At 39.8% G+C, this 27,896-nt stretch overlaps 1 protein-coding gene across 1 annotated transcript in view; it reads left to right on the top strand.

Moving 5' to 3' along the window:
- The window catches only part of astn1 (astrotactin 1), a 2,716,024-nt gene that overhangs the window by 1,628,661 nt on the left and 1,059,467 nt on the right, over window positions 1–27,896 (top strand). The window contains exon 11 of the mRNA XM_073063618.1: window positions 7,570–7,720. Coding sequence (XP_072919719.1) covers window positions 7,570–7,720 — 151 coding nt within the window. The remainder of the gene's footprint in view (window positions 1–7,569; window positions 7,721–27,896) is intronic.

A 27,896-nucleotide genomic window follows, 5' to 3' on the forward strand; every position in this document is an offset into this window, starting at 1 on the left:
ATCTATATATATACAGCACGATAATACACAGGCATGGTGTTACAGTTTCTCTTACTGACATCACTGAAGCGTCTCCTTAACTTTTGCATCTCTTCTATAGACTTACTTAGCTTCAAGGTATTTAGTAAAAAGATCTGGCATTCTTGGTCTCCCAACTTCTGTTATTCTATTCTCTCCAGGGCGTGCTTTACTATCAATACGTGTAGCATTGCTTTCAGCTACATTTCTATTCTGCTCTATAGCCATGTAACTCTTAACATGACAATTGTTAATGTGCATCATTTAACTGTAGGTTTTGAGCATTGTTCATTTTCCATTATCCTACGGATTACATGGAGTAAAACCATGTTGATTCGCACACTTAAAAGTTTGCAATGCAAGAATTGTTCATTCCTAACCGAAGTCAGCATAGTCCCAGCTGCCATGTTCGCCACAGAACACTCCAAGCTCTTCCCTCTCCAGGTACATATCAAATCCCTCTTAAATATTATGGTTATACCTGTTTCGACCACTTCCTCTGACAACTCTTTCCAGGTGCTCACCACCTTCTGTGTAAAGAAGCTACCTTGCCTCTTTTATGTCTCTCCCATTTTTTTCTCAGTTCTCTCTAGGATTGGACTCCCAACCCTGGGGAAAAGACTGTGACTGTCCATCTTATCCATACCCCTCCTGATTTTATAAACATCTACGAAGTCATGGTTCATTCTCCTGTATGCCAGGAAATAAAGATTAACTGTGGCCAACCTCTCCCTATACCTCAGGCTCTCTGACCCAGGCCACATCCTTGCAAATCTCTTCTGCATTCTCTCCAGCTTGACAATGGCTTTCCTATAAAGGGGTGACCAAAATCATACCTGGTGCTCCAAGTGTGGCCTCACCAATAATTTATATAACTGCAACATAATGCCCCTATTCCTGAACTTGGCACCTTGGCTGATGAAGGCCTGCATGCTAAGTGCCTTCTTTGCTGCCCTCTCTACGTGGACGACCATTTTCAGAGAACTCTGCAATTGTATTCCCAGGCTCTGCTATTCCACAACACCGATCAGTGTCCTGACATTTTTTATGTCTCCTACTCCTATTTAACTGTCCAAATGTATCACCTCATACTTATCAATTTGAAATCCATTTACTATTCATCAGCCCATCTCCATAACTGATCAAGATCTCTGTGCAGTTCATTGTAACCTGTTTCACTAGCACCAAGACTCCACTGTTGCAATATCATCACCAAACTTTGTAATTGTGCCAGGAACATTCACACTTAGATATATAATGAATAGCAGAGGTCCTAGCACCGATCACTATGGCACCTCAAAAGTAACATAACAGCCATCCTGTCAGAGAACTGGTCTTCAGCCATCACCCTCTGCTTCCTATCATCAACTCTGAATCTGCTTCATTAGCTCACCCTGAATTTCATGAGACCTAAACTTACAGATCAGGCTGCCATGCAATGCCTTGTCCAAGGCCTTACTAAAGTCCATATAGACAACATCCACTGTCCTACCTTCGGTTATCTCCTCAGTTATCTTTTTTTTTAAATGACTTTGAAAAGTTCATCAGACATGACACCCCCCCCCCCCCGCCCCACACACACACAAAAAAGCATGTTGAGTATGTCTGATCAGGCCTTGACTATCCAAGTTGTAGGTTTATTTATTGATATATGTTATGTTATAAATGTGAGACAGTCTTCAGATGCTGAAAACCCAAAGCAGCACATGCAAAATGCTGGAGGAACTCAGCAGGTCAGGCAGCATCTGTGGAAATTAATAGATAGTCGATGTTTTGGGATGAGACTTTTCTTCAGGATTGAGAAGGAAGGGGAAAGATGCCTGAATAAAATGGTGGGGGGAGGAGAAGGAGGCTCGCTGGAAGGTGACAGGTGAAGCCAGGTGGGTGGGAAGGGTATGTTATGTAAGTGATGATGTCGAATCAGCAAAGTTTTTTGCCTGGAAGTATATCCCCTGTTAGAAATGCTATTGTCATGGCAGATCTTGTACAGTCTCCAAAACTATCGAAGGCCTAGTACAAAAGATTAAAGAGATTGTTTAAAGTATTCAGCATCTGTAACTGAGCTTGGAGTTTTTGAGCAGTAACTTTTCCGGTGAAATGAGTTTACCTTACCTTATGTTTTGCAACAAAAGAAATCTGATGTCTAATTCAGTTTATTCACCCTTCTGCAAGTTGGAACTCATTTTAACTGTACATGTTGATCAAGTATATACTCCACATGTTTTTGCCCAGCACATAAGCTGCACAGCAGTTCAATGATGCATCTCTGCAACAGGTTAATCTTGACCTCAGGTACTATCTGCACATTTGTACATTTTTTTGTGTGCATTTCCTCCAGGTGCTCTGATTTGCTTCCACAATCAAAAATGTGCAGAATAGTAAATTAATTGACCATGGTAAATTGACCCTGGTGTAGTTGAGCGGTAGAATCTAGGGGGAGTTGATGGGAATGTTGGGTGAATAAGTAATGGGATTAATGTAGGATTACTGTAAATCGGAGATTGATGATTGGCGTTGACTTCGTTAGTCAAATGAGCTGTTTCTGTGCTTAATTTCTCAATAACTGACTTTCAGATCCCTTGTGCTTGGATCTAATCATTGTACCACAGCTATGTAGAACTCACAAATTTTAGAAACAGTTGACATTATTTGCTTAACTTTACTAATTGGAAGGGAAGCAGTTTTTTGTGGCATTAGTTGAATCCATCAGATACCCCCCCCCCCCCCCCCACCCGGCATCAAGCATGTTATCAGATCAGTGATAGCCTTTGCATTACTAAAGCTGAGCAAGCTGCTCACCTTGGAAATGGCAGTGTCACTATACCTTGCGCAGTGCTGAGCACAATTACTCGGGATGGATTCTTGCCACACTAGAATATTGAAATAGGTTGTTAGTTGCATGTGAATTAGGCCCTTTGGCCCACTATGTCTGCTTTGATGTGAGCCACACATTTAAACCAAACAAATATTCAAAGATTCAAAGTACACTTATTATCAAGGAATATATGCAAATATACAACCCTGACACTCTTCTTCCCACAAACAGCCACAAAACAAGAAACACCATGTACCTCGTTCAAAGAAAACATCAACACAAAAGAAGAACAAACCGCGCAAACAGAAAAAATTGAGCGGAGACTCGCAGAATATAAAACATCAAACCACAGAGTCCTTGAAACAGTCCAGGAATGTCAGTTCAATTCAGTGTCCTGTCACTCGTTGACTGTGTTACGTTCCCAGTAACCGGGTGACTTACCAGCAAAGATAGAGAGGTCCGCTGAAGTCTGATGGTACTATTTTCAAACGTTTTTTATTTATAAAGGGGCACAAACGTATGGTTAATACAAAACATTCAGATCATATACATCATCAAAACTCAATCTAAGCACAGGTATAGTAATAACCAATCAGAAATAAGCTCTATCGTTGTCTAGGGGATAATACTGAGTCCAATGGAATATAAGAGTCACTCAAAATCTGCAGGCTTTTCCGTTTGGGAACCTCTGGCATTTCACGTGTTGGAGAGAGAGGGAGTGGTGAGAAAGAAGGAACACTTGCCCGTCGTCTTTGCGAAGCAAATCCCTGTTGTTAGTTAAAACGGTTTTCCTTTGGTTTCAGCCACAGACTCCCGATCCGGAATCTAACGCACATGGCTTCCTTCAAAATGGCTTCCCGCTCCGACGGGAAGCGCTATCGTGTCTTCTTCGTGTGTCTCCTTGGTGCGTCTGAGGCCCCGCCTCGGCAGCCCACCTTTTATCTGGACTGGCAGGGTTGTAGATGTCAATCAGGGTGGGGGTGAGGCAATCTTTCCCCATCACCCAGCCCACGTTGCCCTGAGGGTTTGCACGTAGTCCAGTCCCTTATTCCACAAGGGTGTCTCCCAAGACAATGGCCATGTCCGTGGCTTTTGTCTGGCTGAGAGGCCAGACCACATTCCAAACCGTAAGGCTTCTCTCTCTCTCTTGCGATTCTCACAAAGGAGGGGGCTGGGGTCATAACAACTGCAAACCACAGATCCAGTCCACCCTGATCAAAATAACACAAAGTAGCAATAATAATTAAACACATAATACACAAAAAAAATTGAAATTAAAGTCAACTGCTTTTAATCCTTCATTATTTCCATTCCCCTACATTTTCTCAAAGCACTGTAGATTCTACCATATTAGGGGCTATTTACAGCAGCCAGTTATTCTAACAATTTGCATGTGTTTGAAATATGAGAGGAAATCGGAGCACCTACAAGAAATCTACATGATCATAGGGAGAATGTGCAAATTCCCCATGCACTGCACCCAAGGTGAGGATTGAACTGGTGTTTTCATCACTTTGAGGCAGCAGCTCTGCTAGCTATACCACAGTTCCATCCAAATGTCAGACTCTGAAGCAGACAATGCCAGTTCGAATAAAAGCCTCCCTGATCCCGCCCTCCCCGGGCGCGGATGCTGTAGGGGGCACGTACTCACAGTCCCGCGCGGGCTTTTCCCTTTGTTGGTGAAGCAGACCTGGCGCCCTTTTGGGACTGGCCTTTGTGCCGGCGCGCTGGCTATTTGTGAGCTGGTTCGAGTGCGCTAGGAAGTGGGTCGCCACAATGCCTTAATAAAATCTGGTCATTCCACAGTTTTTTACTTGCTAACCTGGTAAACGGCCTTGATTAGAAGGGGGAATAAAAGCTTATAATTTTATTTCAACTAAACAGAGCTGACATTCTGTTCAAAAGTTGTTAGTCAGAGGTTATGCCCATTTGGACTGTAAAAGGAGTGAAATGTTCTGATTAAATAGTTGCTATGTACAAGTAATGATTAGGTATTGTTGAATAAGTTTAATTATGAGACACATCGTTAAATTTTTATTAACATTATCATTTTATTTATATTGAATGGCCACTGCAATAAAGTTAATAACAGAAATATTGCAAAAGCTGAAAATCTGAAATAAAAACAAAAGTATTGCAGACACTCAGGTCAGGTGGCATTTGTTTCAGATCAAAGATTCAAGTTCATAACGGGAAGAGAGAGGATGTTATTTTTAATTTGTTGATAGCTGGTGAGAGGATGCACAGGGCAAAGAGAATGGTGAAGCCATGGTTGCCATGGTGATGAGCTGTAGGTGAAGATTTCTGGCTGATTGATTCATGAGAATGGTTGGAGTAAACTCAAACAAAGAAATGACAAAGTTATCTAATTGCAGAGCAGGTCATGCTCTGTTAGTGGAAGGAGAAAAACTGACCTAGTCTTACAAAAGGATGTTCTGCAGGAGAACCAGCCAAACCTGATACAAAAAGAGAAAACAAAGTACCTGAAGTGGTTGAAATCAACTTGGGAAGGCTGCAATATGAGCAACTGCAAGATGCGGTACATTTCCAGAAGCTGACTTAGGCTTCATTATAACAAGTACAAGGTGGCTACAGACAGGTTAGAGTAGGACTGAGATAGGGAATTAAATTGGTTCTAGATCACCGCTGTGGTTACTATTTTTGTGTATGGTTTCTCCAAGGTAGGGAGAGTCACAATGTGAACAGTAGATTGAAGCAACTGTACGTGAATCACTAGTTCACTTTGAAGCACTTTTCAGGCCCCTGAATGATGGAAAGAGAAAAGGTAAGAAGGGCAGGTGGTGTATCTTTTGTCATTGAATGAATAAGTGCTGTGAGAAGGGGATTGGTTGGTGGAAAAGGAAGAACTTGCCAGGAAACTAGAAGGGGATGATTCACTCAGAATGCAATAAGGTACCAGAAATTGCAGACCATGGTCCTTTGGACATAGACACTATCCCCACTCTTTGTGAGGCGATCACATAAGGGTGAGAGCAGAGATGCAGGAAATAGATTAGATGTTGTTAAGTGCTCTGTCAATTATCCTGGACCTTGCAATACCGGCATAGCATCAATTATGTAGGAAAGCGGGAAGTCTAACTAAGTCTGAAGCTTCCCTAGCTGGAGCTATTGCATTTGCCAGCACAGAGGATCTAGAACTGTCAAAGTTTCATGATCAACCTGTCATAAACAACTTTTCAGTGTGCATCTGTTTAGCAGCTTCAGATTGACCTTGGACTGCTGAATAAACAATGTCTCTGGGCATTAAACTCTTCTGCTGTTCCTATCCTTTCAACCCGATTTATTCCTTTGAACATTAAATACTTCAAATACAACAATGTGATGAATGTTTATTTTGCAGTACAGGTCCACAATCCCTTATCCGAAATTCTGAAAACCAAAAAGCTCCGAAATACGATGTATTTTTCGCCGGCAGCTGACGTCACTCAGGTGTGACGTGGCAGCACTAGCAGAGTGCACGTCAGTTGTATCTCAGCACTCGTACTGGTTACACGTGCATTTGCTGTTCGCTGATATTTTGTGTTCACTGTTGACTTTGTGTTTAATTTCACTGTGAAAATGTCAAAAAGAGCTGCAGATACCCCTATGGGTAACAATGAGAAAAAGAGAAGGAAGCATCTATTATTATCATCAATAATGCAGGAAGTGGAGTTATTGCAGAAGCTTGATCGTGGTGTGCCTGTGTGGCATCTTACTGAAGAATATGGTGTCGGGACTACCACTGTATATGATTTAAAGAAACAGAAAGACAAGTTACTGAGGTTTTATAGTGACAGTGACATTCTACGTTTATCCCAATAAGTCGTTTACCATGTGTTTGATTCAGTTCATTTGAAGCTGTATATTTTTATGTTTTATTGAATGTTTTTGTTGTAAATAAAATATTTTTCTTGTCATTATTCCCTAAACAATACAGTATAACAACTACTTACATAGCATTTACATTGTATTAGGTATTATAAGTAATCTAGAGAGGATTTAAAGTATATGGGAGGACGTGCGTAGGTCCGGAAATCCGCCAGGTCCTAATGTCCACCCGCACTGAGACAGGTTAAATAAGGGACTTCAGCATTCGTGTTTTTTGGTATTCACGGGGGGTCCCGGAACCAATAAGGAGGGATTATGAAATCTGAAAAGTTCTGAATTCCGAAATGCAACTGGCCCAAATGATTTTGGATAAGGGATTGTGGACATGTACTTATTATTCCTATGTAATACTAAAATCCTTGACAATTCTTTTTAACAATTCAAAATATCTATAGAAATTCACTGCATTTATTTGCAATAGTTATCACCAAGAAATTGGATTTTTTTTAAAAAGCTTGTCTACTTTCTGAGATATAACCCAGACAAAATAACTTATGTCTGAAGATTCACCACACACCATTTATATTTAAAACAATTTAATTTACAGTGTAATTATTCAAGTATATTTACACATGCTTAATTTTATTTCAGTATAAGTTCTGATTTGAAGGAAATATAAGCACAAACCTAAAAAAGGGGTTGGTGAGTTTGCATATGTTAGAATTTCCAGCTATTTCCCCTTTTATTTCTGAATGGATAACTGATTGAAAGTGTGAAAGTGGTGACAGAACTCAATTTTTCACAATAAACAGAGACTAAAACAGTATCAGCTCATTTCTTTTACTTTATGATTGATATTCAATACCATATTATTTATCCTCTCTTTGGTTTAATTTTTTTTTCTACAGAGAAGAAGCCATGATCTCTGCTTCCTTTGATAGCCTTGAGGTCCTTCTTGATTCTTTTGGTCCTGTAAGAGATTGCACCAAGGATAATGGGGGCTGCAGCAGAAACTTCTGCTGCATCTCTGATCGCAAGCTTGATTCAAGTGGTTGTGTGGTAAGTGGAGTTAATTTATTATTCTGCTGTAAATTTTATCATGACCTTGTTCATGATCATGATTGTGTTTATCATGAATCTCTAGAACAAAAGGCAGTTTGAGAGAGTAAAGGATATCATACAATCTTTGTTCTGTCATCCTTTCCATTTAGCTCCTATTGTAAAAAGAACAATTCTAGACTGTAAATTGTGCATATCTTTCAAATGTTTAATTTCTTTTCTATTTGTGCCAGCAGTTCTGGAGTGTAAGCTTGCAATTAGTAGGTTTTGGCAGGTCTGTTCCAAAGGTGCATAGTTATAAACTCTCCCTTTACATCGACATACTGTATACCTTGGTACCTTATTTGCTAGTCAATAGTATGTCAGTCAGTTACTATCTCACTGCAGATGCTGCCTGTCTTGCTGGGTCTCTCCAGCATTTTCTATTTTCATTTCAAGTTTCCAGTGTCTGCAGTGATTAGTGCAGACTGCTTGGGAAATTGATTTAATTTTATCACATATTTCCTGGTACAGTGGTAAAAGTAGCTTTGCATGTCATCCAAGTTGATCTTTTCATGAAATCAATAAATTGAGGTTGTACAATAGGAAAAAACAACAAAATCCAGAATAAAGGTACAGTGCAGGCTGATAATAAGGTGCAATGCCTTGACAAGATAGATTTGAAAGGGAAGAAGGCTGGCAACTAGAAGTGCTGGATTCAAATCTTATGTATTTCAGTTTGGTGTTTGCAAGCCAAATACTGGACAGACATCATTCCCACCTTTCCTCAACCACCTACACTCACTATAAATGAAGTACTTCTAATTTTCTGTTATCCTCTTCTGAAGGTTATTTTCCAGGTTGCATCTAACTGTATCTCACTCAAGTGGACATTCTTTATGTATGTGTCTTGGCAGGGTGTTTATCTGTGTTGGGCAGCAGAAGTGGCATCTCAAATCAAAACTGGCTGAAAATGCTGAATTTATGATTAATTCCAGGACCCAGGCTGAAAATTCTCCAATTGAATCTATAATTTAGTAATCCCAATCATTGTGCACCCATTATGTCCCTGTGTGAAATTGACGAATGATAATTTGCCAGATTTGCAGAGTTTGGTGTAACAATTTATGTCTCCACGACACACACATATGCTGGTGTATGCCAAAAGGTTAGTAAAATAGTTTGATAGCTTTTTGCGCCGAATCTATTCACAGAAAGATGAATGCCTACAACAATCACTTGATGAAATTCAGCAACTTGGAAACCAAAATTTCTTACTTGTTTCTCACCACTAACCTGGTCAGCAAAGAGAGTAAAACCAGTTTACAACAGTATGGGTGTAGTTTCATGCAAATTATGTCTCTTGTATTTTTTATATGACTTGGGTTTCAAACAAAACTCTCAGGAAGCATATGTTGCAGATTGCCACATGTCATTTGAAAATATCTTGTTTTTGTCTTTTGCAATTTGAAGCTACACAAAATTGTACATTTAAACTGTTTATTCTGCTAGTAATTTTTTTTTGCATTAGTAAGCAGCTTGCTTTTTGGTAGAAGTAAATATTCAGCTTTTAGATGTGGAAATTAAAATGTTAATGAGAGATCACTTTGTTTTAAGCTCAATATCCAAAACAACAAATAAGAAATTAGACCTTATAGGTAGGATCCAGTTAATATTGAAAAGCTCTTTGTTTAATGCTGTACCACGTCCATAGCTGCTGTTACATGCCAAAGGTGAAGGTAAATGGAGGCTTAATCCACTCAGAGTTTCGAATAGGGGATGACCTCTTTCCAACACAAGAAAAAATCTTTGAGAGCTTGACATGGTAGATACAGAAAGGATGTTTCCTCTAGCTAAGGAGTTAAGAATTTAAAAAAACACCACTCTCAAACTAAAGCCTAGATCATTTAGGTCTGAAATATTGAGATATTTCTTCACAAGACTCTGAATCTTTGGAATTTGGTATCCTAAATAGCTGTGGAGTTTCAGGCATTAATTGGCTAAGCAATGTGATACTTGGGTTTTAAGAGTGAAGGACTTGTTCTGGAATTTGGGTGGCTTGTGGATCTTGGTCTTGAAATCCTGGAAATACTCAAAACATTTGGACAAAATCTAGGCATCAGCTACAAAGTAGCAAGTAACATTTATCCAACAAAATATTAGAGTCATTTGCAAAAATCAGAAACAGATTTAATATCATTAATATTTAAGTATGCAGATGATACTAAGATAGATGGCATTGTGAATGATGAAGTAGGTTTTCAAAGCTTGCAGAGAAATTTAGGCCAGTTACAGGAGTGGGCTGAACGATGGCAGATGGAGTTTAATGCTGATAAGTGTGAGGTGCTACATTTTGGTAGGACTAATCAAAATAGGATATACATGGTAAATGGTAGGGCATTGAAGAATGCAGTAGAACAGAGTGATCTAGGAATAATTGTGCATAGTTCCCTGAAGGTGGAATCTCATGTGGATAGGGTGGTGAAGAAAGCTTTTGATATGCCGGCCTTTATAATTCAAAGCATTGAGTATAGGAGTTGGGATGTAATGTTAAAATTGTACAAGGCATTGGTAAGGCCGAATTTGAAGTATTGTGTACAGTTCTGGTCACTGAATTATAGGAAAGATGTCAACAAAATAGAGAGAGAGCAGAGAAGATTTACTAGAATGTTACCAGGGTTTCAGCACCTAAGTTACAGAGAAAGGTTGAACAAGTTAGGTCTTTATTCTTTGGAGCATAGAAGGTTGAGGGGGGACTTGATAGAGGTATTTAAAATAATGAGGGGGATAGATAGAGTTGACGTGGATAGGCTTTTTCCATTGAGAGTAGGGGTGATTCAAACAAGAGGACATAGTTGACTGTTAGGGGGCAAAAGTTTAGGGGTAACATGAGGGGGTACTTCTTTATTCAGAGAGTGGTAGCTGTGTGGAATGAGCTTCCAGTAGAAGTAGTAGAGGGAGGTTCAAATTTGTCATTTTAAAAAAAAGGATAGGTTTATGGACAGGAAAGGAATGGAGGGTTATGGGCTGAATGCGGGTCAGTGGGACTACGTGAGAGTAAGCGTTTGTCATGGACTAGAAGGGCCGAGATGGGCTGTTTCTGTGCTGTAATTGTTATATGGTTATCACTGGCATATGTCATGAAATTCATTAACTTCACGGCAGCAGAACATGATAAATAAATATAGAGAAAAAACTGAATTATGGTAAATATATGTATAAAATAGTTACAATAAGTATTGCAAAATAAAAAGACATAAAATAGTGAGGTAGTGTTCATGAGTTCAATGTACATTTAGAAATCGGATGGTAGAGGGAAAGGAGCTGTTCCTGAATTGCTGAGTGTGTGCCTTTGGGTTTCTGTTCCTCTATCTCAATGGTAACAATAAGAAGAGGGCATAACCTGGGTTGTAGGAGGCCATAATGATTTATGCCGCCTCCTAAGACACTACTCATTGAAGATGTATTGGATACGATGTAGGCTAGTTCCCATGATCGAGCTAACTAATTTTACAAATTTCTGCAACTTACTTCAATCTTGTGCAGTAGCCCTGCCCATATCAGATGACGAGTGCAGCCAGTCAGAATGCTCTCCATGGTACATTTGTAGAAGCTTCTGAGTGTTTTAGTTGACAAACCAAATCTCCTCATACTCTGAATGAAATATAGGCATTGTCTTGCTTTCTTTGTAGTTGCATTAATATGTTGAGCCCAGATTAGTCCTCAGAGATATTGATGCCCAAAAATTTGAAATTGCTCACTTAAACACGAGGAAATCTTCAGATGCTGGAAATTCAAGCAACACACACAAAATGCTGGTGGAACGCAGCAGGCCAGGCAACATCTGTAGGCAGAAGCACTGTCGACATTTCAGGTCAAGACCCTTCGTCAGGACTTAACTCTTCCCATTTCTGATCCTTCTATGAGGATTGGTTTGTGTTCCCTTGTCTTACCCTTTCTAAAGTCTGCAATCAGCTTTTTGGTCTTGCTGACGTTGGGTGCAAGGTTGTTGCTGCGAAACCACTCAGCTAACTGATATATCTCAATATTGCTAGAGGGTCTAACTACCCACCCTTGGTGTTCAAAGTAATTACTATCCATATCTAACCCAGCATCAACATCTTGGGGGACACTATTGACCATAAACTCAAATTGCCACACAAATACTTGGTTACAGGTACAGGGCAGAGGTGAGTGAGTCACCTGCTGATATCATAATATTGTTTCACCTTCTACAAGACACAGTTGAGAAGAGTAGATTCCTTTTGCCCAGATGTGTGCAGTTAATATGCTAAGCTGTATGCCATCCAGTACCAAACAGGTATTCTATCCACCACTCTAATTCCTTCAGTCATCACACCCTAGTTACCAACTGGGTTATTTCCGAAGCCCACAATTTCTGAACATTAAGAATGATAAAAGCAGTGCATGTAAGAGAATGCTGCAACCTGTGCCTCTCCTCTATGTGCCAGACTCTACTGGTTTGTAACCATATGTTACAAATTTCAGTTTTCTTTCTTCCTTTTTGCTGGTTCTACATCCTGGAATTTCATTCTGCAGGACACTGAAGGAGTGCTTGCACCAGGACAAGAGCAGTTTATGAATGAGGTTCACCGCCGCATTCTAAATGAGATCAGGAATTGTTTGTGACTGCTGCAGTGCCAGAAATAATCACTTCATGAAAGATGAATGAATAGTTGAATAATACGTGACTAATGAGCGCAATTATTTCATAAATTAAGTGACGGGGCTTACAGAATTTTGTTCTTGTGTGTTCTGTGTTTGGGCTGTTCACTTTTCTGAAATGTTGATGTTGCTAATGAATCAATGTAGTTTATCTATTTCAATTTAATCCTCAATTCTGAGTCTACTCCCGCACAAAAACACGATGTGCTAGATAACTTGTGCTCCCTACTCTCCTGTTCTCAAACACTTGACTGGTTAGTTGACACACATTAATTGACTTGTGTAACTGAACAGTTTGAATCAATAACCTTATGACTGTCTTGATAAACAAATCTTGCGAAGGCTTGTTTCTGCATCTGCTGTGAAGAGACTACTTGAAGAGGTGAGCTATAAAAAGGGTCTTCTGATCATCAAAGCTGAATCATAAAATCTGACAAGGCTGGTGTGACAGCTAAGTAACTTGCCAATCTTTATATGTTATCTTAAAAGATAAGATTTGTTGCCATCAATTAACCAGTCTGTTTAATATCTGAGAACAAATTTTGCTGCCAATCACAGCTTAATAATAAGGTTTCTAGGATATTTTTGAATTTGTAAGTCTTGAGCATACAAGGGAGACTAAATTGCTGAACACACCTACTCTACCTTTCCATTCTTTATTACTTCAGGACTTAGCCACACATGTCAGAGGAAGTGTCATCTTTGTGTTTCTTCATGTCTATTTTCAGTATCTACAACACGATGGTGTAGTGTTTAGCACAGCACAGTGATGCAGGATTGATTCCTGCCGCTGCCTGGGAGGAGTTTGTACATTCTCCCTGTGACTGTGTGGTTTCCTCCCACAGTCTAAGACCTACCAGTTGGTAGATTGATTTGTCATTGTAAATTGTCTTGTGATTGGGCTAGGATTAAAACGGGGGTTGCTGGGCAGTGCAGCACACAGGGTCCGAAAGGCATACTTCACAGTGTATCTCAATAAAATATTTTTAAAAATCCAATAAAAGTGTGACATTCCTGGAGATATTCCTGACTGAACACTTCCAAATGGCTTTCTAATATTGGAAGGGAAGTTAATGTTTATTTTGACAAGCTCTGTGGCACTAATAGCCTCAAAATCTGGATAGCTTTAGTGTCCTTACATTCAAGTTTGCTGGTATGTTTTCAACCACTTTGTTTTTGGACCGTTTGAGGATTCCATTTTTAATGAACAGTGTCAGGTTAGGTCCATTTTCAAAGCATTAGTCAGTAGAGAGAATGGACGGGCAGTAAAACCTGGTGAAATTAAGAAGAATCAGGGAAACAATAGGTTTATTTCTCAGAATCAGCTAGAGGGTGATGAATCTGGAATTCATTACCACTGACAGCTGCAGAGGCCAAGTGATTGGGCATATTTAATGTGGAGATTGATAGGTTCTTGATTTGTAAGGGTTTCAAAGATTACAGGGAAAAGACAGCAGAACAGGGTTGAGAGTGAAAAAAATGAGTTATGATCGAATGGCGAAGCAGACTCAATGGGTTGAATGGCCTAATTCAGCTCCTATGCCTTATGGTCTTATACCAACTGGATCGATTGTGTTCTATCCTATCTTACCCTTGAGTACTGCTTCACCCCTGAATTAAAAAAAAATTATATTTAAACAGAACGTTATTGAAAAACTAGAGATCCCATAGTGACTTTGAATTACAGTCAGTATTATTATCAGGACACACAAAGGTCCACATGGGAGACGTAATTTCCAACAAACCCCAATAAGTTAAATGAGCAAAAAAGATATTTCAGAGTACTTTGCTGAGAGATGAAAGTGGGCCAGGTTGCTGAACACTGTGTCCTTTGAAAAATCTTGAGTTATCTTCAAGTCAGGCTGAGTTGGAGCCTTGATTTAGTATTAGTGTTGAAATGGTCCAACATTTCAACATTTCAGCATTCATGCATGACCGTAGGCCTGAACTTATGAAATCATCTTGTGTTTTACAGCCTTGTATTTTGTGGATGAGAATACTGTCACTGAGCTGACTTTAACACAAACATTGGCTAGTGAAAATTTCTGTCAGATATTTGCTGTTGTGTTGGTCTTCTGATGTTTTGCCTTTTGGGTTTGTTAAAGGCATAGCAAAAAGTCCTGAAAATTGAGGGATAGAGTTTTTTTTAAAAACTTCTCTTTTGCATTGACTTCTGTTTGTACTCCAACGGTGCCAGGAATAAAAGAGAACAGAATTTCAGAGATTAGCACTGTTTCATGGATTGAAATTGTGTGTATTCTGACCGTGATTTATGCTGTCACATGCTTGTGAACTTTAGCTCATGAGGTATACCATTCTTCAAGTTTTAAAAGGAAACTACAAATTAAACTTAAAACTCTTTGTCTCTGTTTTCCCCAATGCACTACATTAATCCCCAATTTTCTAGATAATTCTAAATGTTTACCTGAATAGATGAGAATCTTAAAGTATTGCAATTAAAGTAATGATGCAACATATAAAAATGAAACAATTGAAATATGCCTTATTATCCTCAGCTCCTTTCCTGTTACGTGAGGAAATCTGCAGATGCTGGAAATTCAAGCAACACACACAAAATGCTGGTGGAACGCAGCAGGCCAGGCAGCATCTATAGGAAGAAATACATTTGACGTTTCGGGCCGAGACCCTTCGTCAGGAGGCCTAACGAAGGGTCTTGGCCCGAAACGTTGACTGTACTTCTTCCTATTGTTACGTTCCCAGTAACCGGGTGACTTACCAGCAAAGATAGAGAGGTCCGCTGAAGTCTGATGATACTATTTTCAAACGTTTTTATTTATAAAGGGGCACAAACGTATGGTTAATACAAAACATTCAGATCATATACATCGTCAAAACTCAATCTAAAGCACAGGTATAGTAATAATCAATCAGAAATAAGCTCTATCGTTGTCTAGGGGAACACTGAGTCCAATGGAATATAAAAGTCACTCATAAATTTGCAGGCTTTTCCATTTGGGAACCGCTGGCATTTCACGTGTTGGAGAGAGGGAGTGGTGAGAGAGGAGGAACACTTGCCCGTTGTCTTTGCGAAGCAAATCCCTGTTGCTAGTTAAAACGTTTTTCCTTTGGTTTCAGCCACAGACTCCCAATCCGGAATCTAACGCACGTGGCTTCCTTCAAAATGGCTTCCCGCTCCAACGGGAAGCGCTATCGTGTCTTCTTCGTGTGTCTCCTTGGTGCGTCTGAGGCCCCGCCTCGGCCGCCCATCTTTTATCTGGACTGGCAGGGTTGTAGATGTCAATCAGGGTGGGGGGTGAGGCAATCTTTCCCCATCACCCAGCCCACGTTGCCCTGAGGGTTTGCACGTAGTCCAGTCCCTTATTCCACAAAGGTGTCTCCCAAGACAATGGCTATGTCCATGGCTTTTGTCTGGCTGAGAGGCCAGCCCACATTCCAAACTGTAAGGCTGCTCTCTCTCTCTCTCTCTCTCGCGATTCTCACAAAGGAGGGGGCTGGGGTCATAACACTATAGATGATGCCTGGCCTGCGGCGTTCCATTGAAAGAGCTTAACTTGTTTTGGCATAGTGTGAAATTCCACAGGACACTGACTGGTACCAACTGTGCACAGAGACATTTGTGTAGCAACTTGGGCAGAAAGGCTGTGAAGAATAATGTTTACAATACTAAACCTATCCTTTTTTAGCATTTGTTGTTTCCAAGTCATCTTGTATATTAATAATGTTCCATTTGTCTGACCTCTGTTACTGGTTCAAACTCACAGAAGATTTATTATTTTCCACCAGAACTTTACAGTTTTGAGAACATGGAGTTTAATCATTCTGTGAAAGCAGTAATGTCACGTTTGAAACATACACAGATATTAATATATTGCCCCCCATTGTGTTACAGGGTAGATTGCCTTGTATATACCCAATGTTTCTTCACTCTGACAACCCTACAATGTACCAAATGAATTAATATTAAATTCCAAAGTAATGTAATTTAAAGTAGAATGACAAAATTATGCTGTAAAATTGTTCTTGAAAAAATAGTTTATTTTAACAGTGGGTTTGTTTTCAGATTCAATCAGTTGTCCATTGTTACTGATGTAGCTTGTTTTATGTTCTGCTTGCCTCTGGCACAATTGTTAATTTCTGCCAAAATTGTTCTGAAATTGTCAGAACTATTTTATGTTGAAATATCAAAACAAAGCACTGTGATTTTAATTCAGCAACATTTGATTCTGCTGTTGAAACAGGTAAAAACACTCCATTCAATTTTGGAGAACATTTTATCTTTGAAAGCAACAGCAAATTTGTGAATAAGATGCCACAACTTGTATATTCATAGGTGTCAACAAAGCATGATTGAAATAATCTACCAAATTCCTTTCTATGCTGCACCATTTCAAGGAAAGGATAATAGATATGTTCAGGAGTGCACAGCTTTTTGAGTACAAAGGTTGGGATTGTGGTCTGGAGGAGGTCAGAACTAATCCTCACCAGGGTTTAAAGTTGTGAGGTTGTTACAGAAGTGGCTATCAGATCAGGATCAGAGAAAATAATGCATTAGAGCTCAAAGATGAAGAGAGGTTGTCAGGTCATAGTGAGCAGGGTTCTGCTTGGGGAGGGTGGCAGTGCCAGAAAAGTACAGGTGATTAATGAAGTTTTGGAGGGTCTTCTGAGCTAGGTTCTCTGTTCCAAGCTGCATCTGCTCAAAGAAATCCTCTTTAAATGGTGCTGCTCACCTCCTTTCTTCAGCATCCTTTCAGCTGAGCATTGCATTTGGAATGACAACATTAAATCTGTTTCTATCTGAGGTAAGACAATGCGGTAATCATAAATGCAATCCCGTCAGAAATCCAGTGTGGCATAGTTCAATCAAGAAATCAACATAATCACATTTGCTTTGGAGGAGAAAATTAGATTATTTTATTGCCATGTGCTGCAAAGAGCAGTACTGAGCTTCTAAATTTGTGTGCTGTTTCTGCTCTTTATTGTCTAGTATGTCACATCTGTTCCATTGATGGATGGCTCCAATTGTGCCCGTTCTTGTTGTTTACACTTAACATGATGTTTGGAATCAGCTACTGGTGCATTAAACTTGTGCAGACTAGGCAGAATTGGCTTTTATGTCTTTAACTTTATCAGAAGGAATGATAATTTGTGCCCTCACACTAAAGACTGGTTCAGCATCTAGCCAAAATTCAGTATGGAAGAATGGGCTGGAAATTAAGCTTATAGGTCATATTGTCCTCTTCCCAATGTAGGTAAGTGAGATCACTTCCCTGAGAACAGGCTTAACGGTACAAATTTAAAAACTGACATCATTTGATAAAGAAGGAAAGAAAAGGCAGAACTAAATTGCTGGGTTTCGTTTTATTGAAAGCTGCTTGTGCCATCTTAAACTTATATTACAGTGACAACTCTTCTGATACTTAATAACTTGATATTGTTATAGTTTTAGTTGTCTGTGAAGGGCAAACAAGTTACAAAAAGCAAGTCCAGATTCTGCATATCCATGGCTTGTCAGCAAGCTAGTAATTAGTCTGGATACTGTGGCGAAAATATTATTCACATTCATGGTGGTGACTTCATCCATAAATATAGCATCTTATGTTACCTTATGCACATCATCAAGAAAAGGTTATTGTTATCGTGTGAGAGGCATCATTTCATCAAACTGAAATACCATTTCAGTTCATTTGCATTGTCAATTTGTTTTGGAAAATGTTCTGGATAACTTATTTGGTGTGTTATTCAATATTCCTGGATCTCTTTCACTGGCAATCAAAGGAGGAAAACTGAATGAGAAGCCTTCATATTGCCTTGGGTAATCATTGAAACTGAATGTGCTCTGCTGACCCATAAGGGAGCTTCCCCCTGTGCAGTTTTGTTAATAAGCAACAAAAGAGTTGCTACATTCCCAGTAATTTCCTCTTCATTTCTAAAATGGTTCCCTACTTCTTTCTCTATTGAAATGTTTCTCTTCACATTTTTTGGCACAATAATTGTCATTAGATCATTGAACTTTGATTTGTCAACCATATTTACTTCTAGGTTTTGATTGGCATTATCTCCTCTTGCTGTTGCCCACTCTGGAACATTTCATCAGTATTAATTCCTGAATGTCTGAACGCTCATGTTTGTTACTCACAATTCTTGATTTGCAAAGCCTTCAATGTGACACTTCTTACTAATTTTGCTGAACTGTTCCCACATCTAGCCCATGATTAGAACTTCAAGGATTCACTTTTATGTTAAGTATCTTGGGAATACAGCCCAGAAAGAGGCTAATCCTGTGAACACCAAATCTGCACTAACCCTTTCTCTTCTCTCCACATTCTGGGCTGTCTATAGATTATGAGTTTTGACAGGCTTGTTTTGCTTATTGACCCAAAGTGAATAACTGAGACTCAGCGTTATAAGACCGTAAGATATCGGAGCTGAACTAGGTGTTTGGCTCATTGAGTCTGCTCCATCATTTCATCATGGCTGACCCACTTTCCATCTCAGCTCCAGTCTCCTGCCTTCACCCCATATCCATTCATGCTCTGACTAATCAAGAATTATCAACTTCTGCCTTAAATATTCTCAATGACTTGGCCTCCACAGCCACCTGTGGCAATGAATTCCACAGATTCACCACTCTCTGGCTAAAGAAGCTCCTTCTCATCCTCCTTCTAAAAGGATGCCCCTCTATTCTGAAGCTGTGTCCTCTGGTCTTAGACTCCCCCACCATAGGTAACATCGTCTCCACGTCCCAACAAGGGCTTTCAACATTTTATAGGCTTTAATGAGGTCGTCACAGCTCATTCCTTTGAACTAGAGGTCCAGAGTTATCAAATGCCTCTTCATAAGCCTTTCAATCCCAGAATCATTTTCGTGGACCTCCTTTGAACCCACTCTAAAGTCAGCAAATCCAAGTATACAACTTTCACTGATTCTCATTCGTCTAGCCTGCTTGTTATTTCTTCAAAGAATTCCAGTAGATTTGTCAGTCAAGATTTTCCCTTGAGGAAACGATGCTGACTACAACCTATTTTATCATGTGCCTCCAAGTACCCTGAAACCACATCTTTAACAATCAATTCCAACATCTTCCCAATCACAGAGGTCAGATTAACAGACCTATAATTTATTTTTTTCTGTCTCTCTTCCTTCTTGAAGAGTGGAGTGATATTTGCAATTTTCCATTCTTCTGCGACCATGCCAGAGTCAATTGATTCTTAAAGATCATTACTAATGCCTCCACAGTCTCTTCAGTGATCTTTTTCTGAACCCTGGCAAGTACACCATCTGGTTCAGGTGACATCTACCTTCAAGCATTTCCATTTCCCAAGAACCCTCTCCCTAGTAATGGCAACTTTACACAATCCTGCCCCCTACTCTCTAGAATTTCTGGCATACTGCTCGTGTCTTCCACAATGCAGACTGACGCAAAATACTTATTCAGCTCATCAGCCATTTCCTTTTCCCCCATTACTAATTCTCCAACATAATTTTCCAGCAGTCTGATATTTATTCTCTTTTACTCTATATGTATCTGAAGAAACTTTTGGCATCCTCTTTAACATTTTTGGCTAGCTTACATTCACATTCCATCTTTTCCTTAATGTCTTTTTTTTTGGTTACCTTCTTTTAGTTTTTAAAAGTTTTCCAATTCTTTAGCTTCCCATTAATTTTTGCTCATTTATATCCCCTCTTTTTGACTTTTATGTTGGCTCTTCTTTTGTTAGCCACAGTTGTGTCCTTTGCTTTTAGAATGATTCTTCTTCTTTGGGATATATATATATATATATATATATATATATATATATATATATATCCTTCCACATTTCTTCCAGAAACTTAACCATTGCTGCTCTGCCATCATCCCTGCCAGTTTTCTTTTCCAATCAGTTTTGGCCAGCTTCTCTCTCATGCCCCTGTAATTCCCTTTACTCTACTGTAATACTGATACATATGACTTAAGCTTCTCCCTCTCAAATTGCAGGGTGAATTCCATCTTATTATGATCACTGGTCCCTAAGGGTTCTTTTACCTTAAGCTCTCTAATCAATCAGTTCATTGCACAACACCCAATTCAGAATAGCTGATCCCCTAGTGGGCTCAATCATGAGCTGCTCTACATTGCCATTTCGTAGGCATTCCCCCTCTGGGGTTGTAGTACCAACATGATTTTCCCAATTTACCTGCATATTGAAAATCCCCATGACTGTTATACCATTGCCCTTTTGGCATACATTTTCTATCTTCCATTGTAATTTGTGGACCACATTTTTAGTGCTGTTTGTATATAATTCTCATCTGAGTCTTTTTATCCTTGTGGTTCCTTAGCTCTACCCACAACGAATTAACACCTTCTGACCCTATAACACCTCCTTCTAATGGCTTGCCAACAGAGCCGAACCACACCACCCTCTCTGCCTACCTGTTTGTCCTTTCAATACTTGTGTACCCTTGGATGTTAAGCTCCCGGTTATAATCTTCTTTCAGCAACAATTTAGTGATGCCCACAGCATCATTCATGCCAATCTCAAACTGAGCTATCTTTTATCTTATTTTGTAAACTGCACACATTCAAATATAACACCTTAATTCCTGTATTTACCCTTTTCAATTTTGCCCACCTTTTACTTTGCAACTCATGCGGTTGACTGCACTTTTGCCCCATGATCAGCCACTCTTGCTTGCAGTTTCTCTACCTCTGTTTGTAAACCAACCACCTCATCCTCAGTCCTATCACTCTGATTCCCATCCACCGGCCAAATTATTGTTGGATATTCTACTTAAAATAAAATACATATGGTTTGTATTAAGACACAGTTCAATTCAGGAATGTCACAGGTTTCTACTAACTTTCTACGAACATTGTTTCTCTGTATCAACATGGTAACAGGCCTTTGGTCAAACTCAGCAACACCAACCAGTGGGTCCCCTTCATATTAACTTCACTGACAACACTTGGTCCACAACCTTCTATGCCGCAGCCATTCAAATATTCACCTAGATACTTTTTAAATGCTGACAATAGCCCTGCTTCAACCACTTTCAGGCAGTGCATTCCAGGCACTTAACACTCTCTGGGTAAAAGAGACCTATTCTATCTCCTTTGAATCTCTTCCACCTTACCCCAAACTATGCCCTTAGTTTTATCTACCTCTATGGGGCAAGGTTTCTTGCAAACCATTATATCTATGCCCCTTATAATTCCTCATGTTTTATTTTTCTCAGTCATACCTCCTATAAACTTCATACATACCAGGGCAAAAAGGCCTCTTTTCTCCAGTTTCTCCTTGTAGCTGAACTTATTAATCTGCTGATTTACCTGCTCATCTGTGTGTAATTGATGAATGCAAATTGCCTACAAAAATGTCAGTAGATTTCCAAATAAGTAATTAGAACTGGGAATCCTTCCCAAAAATACATTCACTTTTGATGGTAAATACAAGTTTTAATTTATTTACAACGTTAATAATTATTCCCAGCACATAGAATCTTTTCTATCTTGGTTTCTAATTTTTGTAGGGAGAAATATATCGCATTCCACTATGAATTTGAGGAAGATTGAAGTGAGACAACCTTCTAGTTTCTATGATGCTTCTGAACAAGATGCCTTAAAAACACAATACAATTTCCCTTTCGCTTGTTACAAGAATAGCCCCTTGTGATTATGATCAGCAAGGCACAGAACATTTGTATTTACTGACAAGTAACTTATTCTTTCAACTAAAAAGTACATGGGTTCACAAACAAACTACCTGTGTTCACCCTACTAGAATCCTTTATCCTCCATGAACAGTCAATGAAGAGAAAAGATATTAACCGGAAGAGGAGTCTACGCTGGCCTGGTGTTCCTCGTGGTCCCGATCTCTAAGGATGACCCCATGGTCCCAATCTCCACGTGACCATGGGGTCATCCTTATCCGCGATGATTGGTCTCTGTTTGCTGGAGAGTTATTACCCCTGCATATTAGGAGCTCCTGACTCTTATACTGTTTTTCATCAATTGAACTCTTGGATCTCCATTCATTGACTCAAGGTCACCTTCTTACTGGCCATTGTACAGGGCTACCACCAACATTGTTTCATGACTCTGCCCACTCCAGTCTTGTGTATTTGTGTCTTTCAACTCTGACTGGTCCAAAGCAGTTAAATGAGGTAACCCAGACTGAGTCTGATAGGGTTACTGATTGCTTCTTCGGTAGGTCTGGCATCTTACATAATAAATAGATACTCCTCCAAGTGAGGTCTCAGATTTATCGGTCGTTACCTGAAGTTCCTTGTGTCCACATTCAATTGCTCTGATTGGATTGTCCCAGGCCAAGAACCAGTTCAGAGTTCACAAAATGGGAAGAAACAAAGACAACTGGTTTGTCCGTTTCCCCTATCCTTGATCATTAAATCCACTAATTGCATACTGCAGTTTCTACTGGCCAACAGTTCCTTGAGATTTGTGGATGTAATATTGCTAAACAAATGTGTTTAGTTCCTTCTGGCCAACATCTCCCTTCTTTTGATCCAAAGATATTTATCTTAGGATCATTATCCTCCTCTCATTTAATTTACCGCCCATAGACTGTCATGGAACCCCAGCAGGAGTTCAACAATTACTTTCTGTAAATAATACTAACATTTAACTAAATATAAATAACTAAATTCATTCACTTGAGACTGACAATCGTACCTGCTTTTTAATGAAAGCATTATCCTCAACTTTTTCCAATATTTCAGCCTTCCATCTTCCTATTTGATATACATTGAGCGATACAATTATCAGGGTACATAAAATTAGTATTACAACAGCATGTGATACTATTCTTACCCATGTATGTATTTGAACATTTGTCCCCCAATTCCAAAACTTACTCCAAAAGCCTGGGTCACTCAATATTTCATTTGCCTGACCAGCGTGTGTTTTAATTACTTCAGTGTGAATAGTCCGTTGATGGATAATCTCCCTTTCCATCCCACAGCACGTGTCCAGTCTGCAGTCAAGTGACAAATTGGTGGCCACTCATTAACAACGTAATCAGCAGATATTCATCTGTATCAGTGCATTGGATCTTGAAGTTCTCCTTCATTACTGTGTATAATACAAATTTGAGTCCTCCATATCACCTTTGTTACCCGTATCCATTAAGAAGATATGTTTTATTTTGTTCACTGAGTGTTTTCCAAACAGTGATATCACTGTTGACATGTTTGTCTGCTGTACTGGCTCTAGAACAAGACTGATCATGGCCCCAGTCATGGTTAATGCCATCGCAACAAAATACATTATCCTCTTCATGTTGAGTTGAACCTGCAACACACAAGGGTAATATCTACTTTTATTTCCAGTTTGAATATTAAATTATTTTAAGTCCATATTTTGTTTCTCTAGACTATCCAATCCAGACTCCCCTTTGTCTTTGGACTCAAGTCATCCATTTTTCCTCACCCTATTTTGTTTTGGGATAGGAGGGATAAGCACTGACATATTTTCCTTTTCCTTCGATTTTTTTTTGACAGAACTCTCCTGGTTCTCAGGATGAGGGAACTGAAAATCCATCCACTTCTTAAAAGTATCTATTACTACCAGAATATACTTGAACCATCTTTGGGTGGGTGGTAAGGGACCAATATAATCTATCCGGAAATTAGTCCAAGGCCCCTCCACTGGTTTGATATGTTGAAGGGCTCCTTTCTTTACATTTCAATCAGGATTATATTGTGCACAAATCAAGCAATTTTTTGACATAATGCTCCACTTCATCCTTCATCTTAGGCCACTTCCTTGATCTTTTCCATGGTACTTTTGCAGCCCTGACTGTCCCCATAGATCATAGTACCAATGGATAATTTGATTTTTCCTCCCTCTGGAACCATAAGATTTCCTTCACAAAGGACAACTCCATCTCTGAAAAACACTCCCTTGTGCTCTTTGTATATTTCAGACCCTGCGCCTTCTGTCAATTTTTAAAATTATTTCTTTCTTCTGCTCCTCTGTTAAATCCATAACCTTAATCCATTGTTCCTTCTGCCACCAAATCTTGCCAATCTGTGACTGCCTTTCATGCCCATAAAAGCACCTTGCTCTGCCAATTTGTCAGCCTTTCTATTTCCCTCAGGAGAAAATTTAGAGTGGGCTTTCACCTTAATGACTCCATATTCTTTTCCCTTTGCCTCCTCAAATATACATTGCGATAAAGAAGCAGATGGGTCGAGCTTCCCGTCAGCTGAAACAATCCCTCTGGCTTCCCACAGAGGCAAATGTTCTGTAAGGCTATTAGAAACAAACGTACTATCAGAATGTACGACTGAACCTGGCGGAAAATGTTCTGGGTGGCTAACCACATAGCTACAGCTGCCAATTCCGCTGACTGTGCACTCATGGTTTTGGGTAACTTTAAAGCTCTATTATACCTTTCCTGGCCAAGTTCATTCTTTAAATATATGACACTACCAGTTCCCCTCTCACCATCCTGAACTGATGAGAAGCCATCTACAAAAATTTTAAAATATTGTTTTTCTTTTTCCTTTGTGTCTTTGTTCTCAGTCATTACTTTATCAGATCTGCTTCCACCCCCTCCTTTTATGTTTTGATACAAATGGGCCCTTGGGATCATTTGCTATCATAACTTGACACTCATGTTCAATTCCCTGGTATGCCAGGTTATCGACTAACATTGATGTAGTGTTTACTCGCTTTACACTAGTATTTGTCCCTTGCAACAGCAATGATATATCAGTTGTAGCCACGTCCAATGAGAATGGCTCATTCAAATTTGGGGTGTTTAAAGCAGGCATAGCAGCCAACACTTGCTTCAGAGCTGTGGTAGCCTGAGTATATTCTGATTTCCATTCCCATGCCACATTATATTTTCAGTAATTCCAGTAAAGGAGCTGCCTGAGTGAAAAAATTCATCAATGTGATCCCTACAGTAGCCTACCAGCCCCAGAAAGGACCATAGCCCTTTCAGGTCTCAGGAAATAGGGAGTTTCATAACCAATTCTACTCTTTGCTTATCAATTTCTCTTTTTCCCAGTGTCAAGATCATTCCCAAATAACTAACTTCTTGTTTCATCACTTGTGCCTTTCTAAAGTTTACCTATCGTCCCAATGCATGTAATAATTGCAGCAGTTCTGTCAATAGCTGATAATGTTTCTGCTTGGTTTTAGTCTGCAGGAGTAAATCATCTATGTACCAAGCACTTGGGTTTTGAAAACTAGTTTAACCCTTCTCCTAGGCACTGCTGAAATATAGATGGGAATTATGGAACCCCTGTGGTTAGGCAGTCCACGTATATTGCTGTCCCTGAAACGTAAATGCAAGCTTGTATTGACACTCTCGATCTAGTGGGGTAGACCAAAATCCATTACTTATGTCTAAAACTGTGAACCATTGAGCTCTTTCATTATGTTCGACTACCGTCTCTGCATTAGTTACTACAGTTCGGGCTGTTAACCGAGTTACTTTATTCAGCTGTCGATAGTCTATTGTCAACCTCTAACTACCATCTGGTTCCCTCACTGGCTGTATGGGTGAGTTATTAGTGGAGGCTGCTGGCCACAGTATCCCTTGTTGTAGCACACTCTGTATTACTTTACCTACATCTTCCTCTGTTTTTGGGGAAACTCATATTGCTTCTGCGGTTTGGGGTCTTGATCTTATTTGCTCATACTGCCAGCCATCTTTCCGTAGTCATGCTTGTGCCTTGCAAATGCCCCTGAGTTCTGTGACTAATTTGCTGCACCTTGTGATCGTTGCTCATCTACAGTTTTATCTACATTTCACCCATTGTGCATACGGTATTCTATCCTGATATTCTCCTGCTAAGATCGGCATGTGGTGTATGTTAATCATACCGGTTGGCATCTGCCAAATTATACAATTGACTGGGTCAAAACAAAGCCTCAGTTTGGTCATATAATCACCCCCCAGTATATGTTCCTGGTCCCTGGGTAATTCAACACTGTTGAATGTTCCAGTGCTGTGTCTCCTATCCTTACTTCCAATGGTACACTCACATGTCCCACTCGTGACTCTCCTGTGGATCCACTTAAGATAATTTTACCTTGTATTTCCCAACTTGCGTTAGTTACACTAATGGCGTTGACGGTGATTCAGGATCCCTCAGTGTTCCATAAAAAGATACCAGGCCCCAGTTTCATCCCACCTTGTGTCACACACCCATGTTGATGAGGCCTGACACCATCATTGAGGCTCAGGTGCAATTCCTTGGATGGTGGTTTGTCCACCATATTATTTTGTGGACTCGGTCCTTCTGGCCTCTCCAAGGACAAACCGCATTGCTCTGCTCTTTCTCGGCTCAGGTTTGGACATTCTCTCTTGATGTGTTCCTCTTTACCACAGTTGTAGCATTTAACTCCTCCACCTTCAGTTCTCCCTGTTCCATTTCCTCTGCCCTTCCTTGCCCCTTGATAGCATGGCAGGGAGGTTCTTCCTTAGTACCTATGCCTCAATATGTGTGGGTTCAGAAGGATCAGACATTTCCAATGCCTTTTAGATTCATCAGTAGAGAGAGACAGCAGTGTCCTCAGCCATCTATTTGAGGCCTCTGGTCCTAAATGGTCCTGCTGTAATGCTATTGCATACACTCCTTGGAACACAGTCCATAAATGGGATGCAAATGCAGTGGGACATTCACCTCTCCTCTGGTAACATCTGGCTAGAGCATCTACAGGACATCCTCTGTTAACACCCATAGCAGTCATTATTGCATTCTTCAGTTCCTCACTTGTTCTCCCACCATGTCATTGCACATCTGGCGAAGCTGGGTGTATATTTGGATGTAAATACATTATAATCCTCAAGTCATCTGGGCTGTGTATTACTCTCTGATGACTAGTTGCTTGGAAAAGCTCTTAAGGATCGTCAGTGAGCACACGTCCGGATATCCTAAGCAAAATCTCTCAACTGCTGTACCCTGAGTGGTGTACTGTAAGTTATATTCTGATTTTGATTTGTTACCCCTGCTCCCCCCCTCTCTGATAGTAACTAGAGGTGCCAATCATGCAGATGGTAACACCAGCTGCCATTGGTAGGGTGTCGGTGGGAGTTCCTTCGGAAAAGATGCTCCATAATTATCGTAACTGTATCTAGTAGCTTCATCTGCTAAGTCATGCCCATCAATGCCTCCGTATTCACCTTCCTCCCCTTTTTCACACCCAAAAGCACATATTATTCCTTGCTATGCAGCAAGTTGGTCTAGTAGCTTTTGATTATGCTTTAAACACTTTACATGATAGCCAGTCTTCCTATCCTGTGCTGATTTCTGAATCACATTCATAGCCATCTTTAAATCACAGCATTGTTGCCTTAATCTTTCCACTTCATCCTTTGCTAGTTCAGCTGCTAACACTTCTACTGAAATTGGTTCATATGGATCGTGCATATCTCTCTGATCCAGTAAATGTAACCCTTTCTCTAAAGATTTCTACCTTCTTTTGGAGCATTTTGTGTTCTCCTGTATCTCACTCGGCTTCAGCTTTTTGTTGATATCCTAGAATTTCCTGTTGTAGTTTATCTCACTCGGATTC

The sequence above is a fragment of the Hemitrygon akajei genome, chromosome 12, assembly GCF_048418815.1.
Source record: "Hemitrygon akajei chromosome 12, sHemAka1.3, whole genome shotgun sequence".
Classification (NCBI taxonomy): domain Eukaryota; kingdom Metazoa; phylum Chordata; class Chondrichthyes; order Myliobatiformes; family Dasyatidae; genus Hemitrygon; species Hemitrygon akajei.